This window comes from Nicotiana tabacum, chromosome 11 (assembly GCF_000715075.1).
Source record: "Nicotiana tabacum cultivar K326 chromosome 11, ASM71507v2, whole genome shotgun sequence".
In the NCBI taxonomy this organism is placed as follows: Eukaryota; Viridiplantae; Streptophyta; class Magnoliopsida; order Solanales; family Solanaceae; genus Nicotiana; species Nicotiana tabacum.
The window spans coordinates 173,400,851-173,413,037 of NC_134090.1; the positions used below are offsets into that span (position 1 = coordinate 173,400,851).

Consider the following 12,187-nt stretch of genomic DNA (forward strand, 5'->3'; position numbering starts at 1 on the left):
ATCGGGCTACACACTACATCATGCTTTATCGATTTATGCCTGGATATGGCTTATAGAACTTGGGCTGAAGGAGCCCCTCCAGAGTCTGTACACACCTAGTGAGCTCAGTTGATTTATATTGAGGAATGGATCTTGCCCGAATCGTTTACATTTGGGGATGGATTTTCCCTGGGCTGCATAGGCCTTATATAGTACTGAGTGACTGACTATCAGTTGATGTGTATATATATTTGAGATGGATCTTCCTTGGGCTGGATTGACCATATGCAGTATTGGGTGATTGAGTATTTTAAGAGTGTGAGTACAAGAGGATTTTAGTATGGTGCATCACATACAACATCTGCATTGACATGTAGATGTAGAGAGGTTGTATTTCTCATATCATTCAGAATTGATCTGTCTTACTCGTATTGTGTTTAACTATTGAACTTGAAAGCATGCCTACATTTCTGTACTATTATTTCTATATTGAACCGTAGCTGCTGAGTTCGTCACTACTTTCAGTCCAAAGGTTAGATTTGTTACTTATTAAATTGGTTGTACTCACGCTACACCCTGCACCTTGTGTGTAGATTCAGGTGCTTCTAGTCATGAAGGTTGCTGAGTTGCGGAGTCCGGACCTTCGGAGATCATCGAGGTAGTTGCTTGGCATTCGTAGAACTTGACTCTCCACCCTTATCTTTCATTTTATGTTTCAGTTTTATTTCCTCGACGATGTACTAGAGTATATCTTTATGTAGATACTCATGTACTCGTTGATGCCCCGCTTTTTGGAGAGATTCTTGTATTGAGTTATGACTTCTTATTCTGTCTTTAAATGATTTTCATTAAATTAAATTGTATAAGTATCTTTCAAAGCTTTAGAGTATTGGAAATGTCTGAGTAGTTGGCTTGCCTAGTACTATGATAGATGCCATCACGATGGGTTGGTTTTGGGTCGTGACTGTCACACCTTCTTACATGACATCATCCCATTTCATATTAGAAACTTTTTTTTGTTAATATCATCAGACATAAGATGAAATCTAATGAATCAACATGAACATGCACATGATTCCTCGTAAAAGTCAGAAAATACTAAGCACAAATGTCCAATAAGCTCTGCCATCTCTCCCAAAACACACATTTTTATTCATGTATAATTTCTCGTTTCTCCTAGTACTAAACTTTCGCTCACTTTAATATGCATTTTTCTGCACGTAGGAAACAAACTTTTCTTTAATATCCTAACGTTTAATTCCCTCCAACTCCAAGATAGGATTTTGCAATTCGGCCATCTGCTGCTTTTGGGTAAAATCCTCCTGGTTTATTCTTATTTCCACTTTAGTATACTATTCGCAGTATCTCCTCTGGCGTTCTATCATAGGAAATCGAGTATTTATCTCCTACTAATATATTTCCTCGTATCTTCCCTTCAGCACCTACTGTTGGTTTCACTTTGAGTCCTTCATCTTTCAATCCATGGCGTCCTAGCTTGTTTCTCAGCTCTGATATACGGTTTGTAAACTCTATTACCGTTATCCCGTAGGGTTCCACGTTCTTACTTCCACGCTCGTGAAGTAATGCTCTCAGAAATGCGTCTTGACCTGATTCTACTCCAAGTCGCCCGTCTAGTAGCTGCAGATTTTAATTTTTGTATCAGAAGTATTACAGTTCATCAATTCGAAATATAATGAAAATACTTCATGCATGCATTCTATTTTATGAGATGATATTTGACTGGACATGAAGTTTAAGATAATTTCTATTATAATTATATTGGTCATGTTAATTTGGCGCATTTCTACAATTCTATCATATACTTATTACTTTTCACCAGCGTAAGTACTGGGTAACTTTGTCTACAAAGCTAATGCAGACGGAAAATTTAAGATATAAAATTAACTAGTGAATTATACTTATGATTCTGAGCCGACTATTATAATAATAGTTTCACTTCTATCCGCAACAATGCGAATCTTATTTATATATACAATTAAGTTATCTAAATGATAACTACAACAATTGTCCATAAAAGAAGGTGATTGTAACCCAAAATATAAGGTAGATTACATATTACAATAATTATGACTAACCAACAATTGTAACTAATTGATAATATAAACATTCTTTAAATGATATAGTCAGTATATATAAGTTAGCTTATTAAACTAATGATTGAAAAATTAGATTTAAAAAGACAATGGCATTGCAAGTAGCTAAAATTTCAATTCTTGAAAATTGTATAGATTTAAAATGATGGTCAAATGTTTTGCAACTTTCTAAAATTGAAATAATGCGTGTCATGCATGTAATTTGGAACAAAGATAATAATATTATCTTAAAAGTTGTGCTAGTTCAGAGAGTAATTTGATTTAATTACCCTTTTGGCAGTAGGGCTGTGGAGTTTAGGATTGGCTCCAACATATCCAGTAAGTCCAATATAAGGGATAACATACGAAGCAATGAGATAATTAATGTCATTAGCGTAAGGATTAAAAGGTGGTTCTAATTGATGTCCAAATGCATCGTTCATAACTGTAGCAAATGCTTCTCTGCTTAGATTTAGCAATGACCTTGAAAATCCTGCTACTGTATTCTTGATTGCCCTGCAATATCAATGTTATCGAACTTTTAAATTTGGATATATAGACGCTATATATTAAATTAAGAGGGTGTTTGGATTGGTTTTTAACCCGATCAAATAACCTTTTAAGATTTTCTTAGCTTTTTTAATGTTTGATAAAGTTAAGAAGAGCTTAAAATAAGTTAAAAACTGCTTAAAACAAGTCAAAAGCAATAAGGTGGCAACCCCAACTTATTGCATTTTAGGTTAAAACCTATTTCTGCTGAAAAGCCTTTTTTTTAAGCCAATCCAAACAAGCTCTAAATCAACTACTGAAGAAGAGGTGTAGGTTTCTCGACACCTATGCTGCTTGGACCTTTTAAAAATATTGTCGGGTGTATGCAGTGGCAGAGGTAGGATTTTCGCTAAGGGGTTCAAAAAGCAAAAAGTTTAAAAAAATTTGTAGCTACTGGGAATTGAACCAATAACCATATAAAGGTTTTGAACACCCTTGACCACTAAGCTATGCTTTCGGCAAAAGGGGTTCGGCTGAACCTCCTTATGTCCCCTAAATCCGCCCTTTGGTGTATGTTGAGTCCTCCAAAAGTGGTGTATCTTTTAACGATTCGACATACGCACGACAATATTTTTAAAGAATATGCGCAACATAGCTGTACACTATTTGGTTGAATTGGATAAAGAATATTTGAAATTGAAACTGGAAAAAGTATTATGAAGTTGAAATTGTGTTTGAGTATGAATTTTACTTGAAAAAAAGTTGAATCTTTGTGAACGATTCAAACAAATTTCTCAATATTTTATTAATCCAATACACCTTTTGTCTTATTTTATATTATACACTTTTTTAAGGAAAAAATGACATTATATAGTCGCTCTCAAAATAATAGCAGTAAAATGACACTGACACTGAATATATATATATACATATATACACACAAAAAAAAAATTATACACATTTTCAACATAAATTTTGGCGCGGGCTGAAAGTGGTAATTGCTCTTTTTTTTTTTTTAATTTGTTCAAAAAAGATGCGATAATTACCTGACATGACCAACTTCTTGGAATCCAAATTGAGCAATGACATCTCTAATTAGAGGGCTAAGTTTTGCAATTCTAGCCCCAATAGGTGATGGTCCACCATCTGCAAGTTCAGGTGCGAAGCTATCCAACCCATAGCCAAAAGAACCCCACAAGAAAAATTCAGCTTCCATGTACTCTAAATTCAAAGGAAATTCTAATAAATCCACATACGATTTTAGCACATTAGAACCAATAGCAGCACCACTTGAACTTAGTAATTGCAAAAAGAGGAAAATTAGTAGTGAGAAATAAGCAAATATCATGGTTACAACTGAAAGAAAGAACGAGAAGTGGAACGAGAAGCTTAAGCAAAGGAAACAAAAAAGAAACTAAAGAGGCATTTGCAAAAATGGCCTTTTTTATGCTACACGTACGAAGCGACCTTAGAAAAGGCGATACTGCGTGCAAATCCAAAAATAGAAAAAAAAAAATAAGCTTTGGCTGAATATATAGTTTGTATTTTTCTTTAGTACGTAATCTGGTTTGTTGGGGGTTGGCAAAGGCAAATTATATTTATGGAATGTGTAGTGTGTGAGCAAAACGATGAGAATTAAAAGACAATGGAGAAAGAAGAAAGCTTCTAACTAAATTTAAATTCAGGTGCGAAAGAGGCAGTTGAGAAGGTTTTGGATCAGCTTATAATTTGGAGTAGTTTGTCATAAAGTTGATATCGTAATGCTAATGTTTTCTCTTTTTCAATTTTGATTTTCTTTCCAAACAAACGTATACTACTAAAAACAGGAATTAACGACAGATAAATTCAATTCTGTAACTAAACAGAAAAATCTATCGCTAATCCGATTTTTCGACGGATCAATGACAGATTTCAAGAAATTCTGTTAGCACAAGCGATTTAGCGAAAGATTAATAACGGAGTACGTAGCTAATTCAAGTTCTTTATTAGTGATAGTCGTTCATGACTATTGGAATGTAGCTATCTCAAAAAGGAGAAGAAAAGAGTTGATCAAAGTTTTGCATTTAATCGATTTATAGTCTGTTTGCCAAGTTTTTTTCTCCCCAAAAGCACTTTTTTTTTTCAAAGTTGAAGTATTTGGCAAAGTTTTTAGAAGGAGAAAAGTGTTTTTGAGTAAAAGAAGAATTAGTTTTGGAGAAGAAGAAAAAAATAGCTTATCCCTAAAAAATATTTTTTATAAAGAACTTTTGAGAAAAGTACCATAGAAAGACTTTGATGTTAGTTCATTAAAATTGTAAAATAATTGTAATATCTTACCCAACTCCTACTTATAACCAAACATCAAAAATAGAATACTCGTAATACTAAAAACAATTAAGACGATAATGTATGATAGAAAAACAAATTAAGATAAACAATATGATGAGTGACATTGTATTTTTTAAAATTATATTTCTTGTTTTAAATGTAAAGTTGATATTAAAATTCAAAACTTGAAGCAAAAAGAAAGATCAAAATATTTTCTACAAATGTCATTTTTTTCCTTCAATTTATTAATTAACGACTTAATTTTTTTGACCCATCACTTTTCTTCCATTCGTTTTTTTTTTTTGCCATCCTATCTTTCCTTTCATTTATCTGTTCTGATTTCTTCTCCTTTTTTTTTTCAAAGGAAATATCAGTTTGCTTCATGTCCTACTTCAAAGTGAAAATTTCAAGTATTAATTCTATATACATTAGTTCATTGAGGAAGGAAATTATATTTATTATACATGATTCAACAAAGAATTCTTTTTACATAAATATAATCTTATTCTAATTTAATTCTTAAATATTAGAATTTCATATATAGTTCTAATAATGAAAGATTTGATAGTCATAATCTTAATTGATTTTAATAGATTTTAGGAGAACATATTGGTTCTCTTGATAAAAAACTTGATGATTTGACTATTTTAATAAAGGAAATAAGTACTAAGAAAGGACCAACTGATATTGCCAGTTTTTTTATCAAGATAACCAACATGTTCTCCTAAAATCTTTACATATAAACCCAAATAATTGTTTTGAGAAATCAATTTATTAATTTCTGCGATACTAATAGCTGCAACATTATCATCAATAAATTTTTGAAAAGCAGTGAAGGTAATACCAGTATTATTAGGTAAAATAAAGGGGGTCAAGCACAACTCCTTGATAAAAAGCTTTCTGGTTTGATACCATTTTCACCAGGATCATGGTAGGCGGGCGGTAGTACGCACGGCCATCCAGATCTAGATACCAGCAGTACCTTTGAAGGTTGGCGATAGTCCACACGACCAATAAAGATTCGAAATATATGGAAATTCTATTATAGTTTAATGACTGTATGGAAGGATCTATCCTTTTACCCAAGCAAGGGGCCTGTCTAGGTCCGATACATACTCTTATTGAGCCCATGGGTCTAGCATTTTTAACTGTGAAAGGGATAGCCATTTTGTCAACTTCGGCGAGCTTTAATGTCACAGTTGGCTAGACGTAGCCACTAAGGCAAAGCCCATCGGGCATTAATATCACAGCTGGCTAGACGTAGCCACTAAGGCAAAGCCAATAAGAGTAGTACCAGAGTCGACTGTACCACCATCTTGGAACCAAGCCAAGAAACTATATTAAAATTTCTTTATATTTTGAAAGAGTTTAGATTCTTCATGGTTAATATGCAAGAGAAATTAGTTCTTCAACATAGATATGAATCCGTTTAGCCGTACATAGTCACGGTTGGGGGGAGAAACTAAGTATATAAAATATTATATAATAAAATAAAATAAATACCTTTAAGGCCGGGAAGCAAGGCCCTGAAGATGAACTGAACTTCAAAACTTCTATTAATCTTCAACTTGATTTACAAAAATAAGCTAAAAACTTTACAAGGAGAGAGTTTAGAGAGAGAGATTAGAGAGAGAGGGGATTCTCTTGACTTGCCTCTTCAAATGAAGAGGTCTTCTATTTAAAGAAAAAAAAACATAAAGAATCTTTGAATAGTAGATTGGGTCCCATATCTGGGTCCCTTATACAGTGTTTCTACTGTTGGGAACAGTGTATCTACTGTTGTGTGGAGTCTTTGGCGGCTATAGTCAAAGTCCTCTTCTGTCGGCGGCTATAGTCAAAGTCCTCTTCTGTCTAAATCGTTCATTTGTTGGAGGAATATTTCCACCTTTTCTTTCTCTTTGTCAGATAATATTATTTCTGGCTGCATCGGCTGTGAATCTTCTTCTGCAATATCATCGCCACTTGTTTCACTATGCATTGATGTGTCTGATCTTTCACATTGATTCAAAGTTTGAAGTAAATTTCTTTTTACTTCTTCCAGATATTTATTTACTAATTCGGTTTTATCTTCGTCTTGGACAGAGATTCTTCGAGCAATATGTTTGACAGAGCTGTCATCAAATATTTTCTTCTGTGGAGTGGAGGAGTATACTTGGATTTGTGTTATAATAGAATCCAATAATTCTTGTCCATATAAAGTTTTTGTTTTGGGATCATTCTTCATCAATTTGTCCCAAAAATTGTTGTAAAATACCCTATATAAGCAAGGGATTTGTTCCTCCGTAAAACCTAATTCAGGAGTCCATTTATGAATCCATGGGATAGAGAATTCAATAAAGAAGCAAATTTGATCAATTTTTTTTAGGCAACAGATATGATCTGTGTGATATAAATTGGTTAGGAATGGAGAAACTTTTGCCCATTCTTTGTATAACTTAAGGAATGGCTCAGGCAGGATTTTCGTTGTGGGACCGTTGTATGACCACCAATTTAAAAACCAGTTAGAGATTGGTCCTGTAAATACCTTTGCACATACTTTAATAAACCAAGTATGTTTATGCCTCTCATTGTTATAATAAAGCACCCTATCAAATGATTGGATATAATCCCAATAAGTAAAATTCATAGGTGATTTATTAAGGCTTATCTTCCTTTCTTTCATTGTTGAAATCCCCCATTCTTCAACAGATATAATCTGTTTGATAATGATTTTTGAAAAGTTATAAACGTTTTCATTTGTGTTACAACCCGAAAAGTGCTGGAATTTTGCATTACCTGTACTGATTAGAATAGTCTCATAATAAGTGCGGGTTTCATATAATTCACCCGGGTAGTATAATCCATTAATCAGATATCTCTGGAATATCTTTCATGGTTCATCTTTTCTTTGAATCTCAGAGTTTTCTAGGAGAAATATCATTTCTTTCTTTGGTAATTTTTCGTAAGACTTAATATCATCGTTGTCTTCTTCTCTAGCGATTGAAGCAAATGTATTACTTTGCTTTTTGGAAGCCAAATATGCGTGTAGATGACCATATAATGGATCATCTTCTGGAATATCAACCAGATGTATGGACGGACCAGATGAAGAATCTCCTTTATGGAAAATCTTTGAGTTTATTAATCTCCTTTTCCCTGCCTGTATCACTGGAGAATTTGATGGGGATCCGTATGATGATCATTGTGAATATGATTTATTAGGGGAAGATCTTCCCCTACCTCTGCCTCTGGTGGCCCACGAAGGGTCCATTCTTGTAATGACCCGACCGGTCGTTTTGAGCTCCGACGCGTCATTCAGCAGTTTGAGGCCATGAGCGGCTTCATCTCAGGTATATTGACTTGTGTGTATGGTCAGAATTAAAATTCAGGAAGTTTGGAATCGAATCTAAATGGAAATTCTCATTTTGAAAGCTTAAAATTGAAGAAATGAACTAGGATTGAAATTTTGAGTAAACGACCTCGGAATTGGGATCCAAAGGTTCCAACAGGTTCGTATGATGATTTCGGACTTGGGCGTATGCCCGGATCGGGTTTTGGATAACCCGGGAGTGTTTTGGCGCCTATTGTGGAAGATAGCATTTTAGAAGAAATTGCATCGGTTTGGTTTAAAATGCATTTCAGTGTTATTGATGTCCGTTTGGGATTACGAGACTGGGAGTAGCTCCGTATGGTGATTCTGGATTTCGGAGCGCGATCGGAAGTGAATTCGGAGGTCCGTAGGTCATTTTGGAGCCGTTCGGCTAAAGATGGAAAATTGAAGGTTTTTGAGAAAATTTGGCCGGAAGTAGAAATTTTGATATCGGATTCGAAATGCGAATTTTATGGTTTGGATACCTTCGTTAGGTTATTTGGGATTTAGGAGTGTGTCCGGAATATCTTTGTGTTGAAATATATGAATTATGGGAAAAATTTGAAAAAATTTGATATTTAATATTGTTAAAGTTGACTTTGGTCAACATTTTTGGTGAACGGACCCGGACCCGTGATTTTTCGGTCTCGAAAGGTCCATAGAAAAATATGGGAGTTGAACGTGTTTCCGGAATCAAATTCCGAGGTCCCAGGCCCGAGAAATGAATTTTTTCGTGAAATTATTTTCTGAAAATGTTTAAGGAAAATGAAAATGAAATTTGATCAGAAAGTAATGGTATCGTACTCGTATTTTGGTTCCGACGCCTGGTACAGGTCATATATGTTTGTTAAGCGCTTCTTGTAAAGTTTGGTTACAAACGGACGTTGTTTGACGGGTTTCGGCCTTAAATTGGAAAATTTGAAAGTTTATGAAATTTGAAAGAATTCTTGGATTTAAGGCTCAAATCATTGATTTTGATGTTATTTTGGCGATTTGATCGCTTGAGCAAGTTCGTGTGATGTTTTAGAGTCAGTGTTCATATTTGGTTTGGCGCCCCGAAGGCTCGGGAGTGTTTCGGAGGTGTCTCGGAGTGATTTCGGACTTAGGAAAAATTGCAGAAAATTCTGATGTGCCCAGAAAATTTTAGGTGCGAGTAGTCCTGTTTGGAAGCTCATATCTTGTAATCTATAAGAAATCAGAAAAAGTGCAAAACACGAAAGTTGTAGCCCATACATTCTAGTTTTCGGAAAGCTAAACTATTCGCGATTTGGATATCATCTCAGAAAGTTACGATGGATCGAAAAGGGCTGCCGGAGCAATTTCGGCAGAATTTACGATGCACTTTAGAAGCTCATATCTCGGGATATATAAAGAATTATATGGTGTACAACCTATCAAATTAAAGATCTTTGAGTCGAGTTTCTAAATCTTCAAAGCGTTTGTCATTTTGATATTTATACAAGACGTTATGGGTGTTTAAACAGAAGATGTCCGACAAGGAACAATTTTAATAGGATGTACAACTTGTATAGCACAAGTGCAAGGTACAACTCGACGAAGCACAGACAGATTCTTTTATACACGGATTTAGCTCACTTTTCTTTATTTCTTCAAAGTATGGACGATTTTTGGGGAGCTTCAAGAGAGGATTTTCATCATCAATGTGAAGGTAAGTTATCCCCACCTATTTTGAGTTAAGTACATCAATTATGTATGGATTTGAGCATGAAAATTGTAAAAAAATTGAGGATTTAGGCCTAGGGATTTGAAAATAAGATTTGGTGATTTGAGGGGTCAAATGAACTCCGATTTTGGTAAATTTTATATGTACGGACTCGTAGCGAGACGAGCAATCCGGTGATGTGACTTTCGTAATTTTTTGATAAGTGGGCCCGGGGCTCGGGTTTTGCAAATTTCGTGATTTTTGATATTTTTCGAGTCTTTTCGATTGAGTTATATTACCTTAGCCTATTGTAATATATTCCTTGTGGTTTTGGCAAGATTCGACGCGGGAGGAGGTCGATTCGAAAGGAAAGGGCATCGCGGAGTAGACTTTTGGCCAACTTGAGGTGAGTAATAGATGTAAATGTTGTTCTGAGGGTTTGAAACCCCGGACTTTCACATCGTAACGCTATATTGAGGCATGACACGCACTCCATGGCGAGTGCGGGGTCGAATACTATTAGGGATTGTGACTTGGTCCATCCCGTGTGATGTTTATACCATACTGGTGATTGATACACATACTTCATTGATATTACTAGGCTTGATGCCATGTTTGGGGCCTTGTGCCGATTTGTAAAATCCTTCGAGGATTGATACTGCTTAGCATGATTTGCATATCATTTAATTTCAGTCCAAGGTTTTAAATGCTGTTTTGCAAACTCATCCATAATTCTAAGTGTTGAAAACTTAAATGATATTTTTAAATGTATTCCGGGCTGGGAACTTCTATTTTGTAAATGCCCAAGGGGATTATTATATTATTTTCTGGACTGATTATAAAGTGACTTGAAACAGTGGTAACAATGACACTGTGTGATATACTTGAAATAGTGGCAATAATGACACTGTGTGATATACTTGAAACAGTGGTAACAATGACACTGTGTGATATACTTGAAATAGTGGTAACAATGACACTGGATGATATACTTGAACAGTGGTAACAACGGCACTATATGATATAAATTGGTCAGGTAAAAATGGCTGACCGGTCAGGTAATAATGACTGACCAAGATATTGCGTTTGGGCTGTAGGAGCCCCTCTGGAGTCTGTACACACCCCTAGTGAGCGCCGTCGACGATAAATAAATATGGATGGCTCGGGCTGCACGCCGCAGTAGGTACCGGAATGTACCATCATTTGCATTGCATTGCATTCATGTATTTGTATTTATACTGTTGTTTAGCTGCTCAGTTCCATGTGTTGCTGTATATTTGGATAGCTTACTTTGTGTATTTACTGGATTTTATTATCTTCGGACTGTAGTTACTTTTATTACTCACTGGGTCGGAGTACTCACTTTACTCCCTGCACCTTGTGTGCAGATCCAGGGCAGTCTCAGGCTCAGTAGATCCAGTTGATCAGCAGATCCAGCCTCTGGGAGTATCGAGGTAGCTGCACGGCGTTCGCAGCCATTGATCTTCTCCCTCTTATCCTATCTCTTTAGTTCCGCATTATCGGACTTTGGATATACCTTGTATTAGGATGATATTCTGTATTCTAGAGGCTCAGATTCATGACACCGGGTCCTAGTGAGATTATATTGTGTATTTTGTTAAAATCTTCAATACTTTAATCTTGCTTAATTGATATTTCTTTCCGCTATTTTTGATAAATTGGGTTAAGTGTTGAATAATGGTCGGGCTTGCCTAGTAGTGTGATGGGCACCATCACGACCGAGATTTGGGTCGCGACAATTCTGCATAAATAGCAAGTCAATTTATTTTGAGAAGCAATAATCCAGCATATCATTTCTAATAATTTTAGTCTAGAAATGAATTCTTAATAATTTCAATATGATTATAATAATTAATCTGGTTATCAACGATCTCTTCAATTATCAAATCAATTATGAGACTTTGTTGATCTCGATTTAATCTAACCACTTTAAGAATAGTAATTAATAATTCTTCTTCTAGAAAGGTCGTATAAAAATTCATAATTAATCAAGGTATTCCAGGGATAAGAAATCCGGAAGGGAATTATCAATTCCTTTTTTGTATTGAATTTTAAAATCAAAAGGTGTTAGCTGAGCTTGCCATCTAGCAAATATTAACTTAGACGCATCATGTTTGAAATCTTTGTCAAACATATATTTAATAGATTGAGCATAAGTTTTTATTAAAAACTTTTGATTATATAAATCGTCTTGAAATTTTAAAACACATTAAACAATAGTCAACATTTCATGAGCCGCGTAGCATATTTCTTCTGAGCTTCGGTCCATTTACCAGAGTGAGATCT

At 34.9% G+C, this 12,187-nt stretch overlaps 1 protein-coding gene and 1 long non-coding RNA gene across 2 annotated transcripts; one reads left to right on the plus strand and one right to left on the minus strand.

The window, feature by feature from the left end:
• Positions 1–951: 951 nt before the first annotated feature.
• On the minus strand, positions 952–4,051 carry LOC107782720 (desiccation-related protein PCC13-62-like). Its single transcript, XM_016603651.2, has 3 exons — positions 3,608–4,051; positions 2,363–2,588; positions 952–1,617 (listed from the first exon to the last, which is right to left on the minus strand). Exons 1-3 carry the CDS (start codon positions 3,907–3,909, stop codon positions 1,324–1,326), a joined length of 822 nt encoding a protein of 273 aa, XP_016459137.1. The 5' UTR covers positions 3,910–4,051; the 3' UTR covers positions 952–1,323.
• Positions 4,052–9,836: 5,785 nt separating this feature from the next.
• On the plus strand, positions 9,837–11,517 carry LOC142166594 (uncharacterized). Its single transcript, XR_012697002.1, has 3 exons — positions 9,837–9,886; positions 10,219–10,286; positions 11,269–11,517. It is a non-coding gene; the product is annotated as an uncharacterized LOC142166594 (long non-coding RNA).
• The last annotated feature ends 670 nt before the right edge of the window (positions 11,518–12,187 follow it).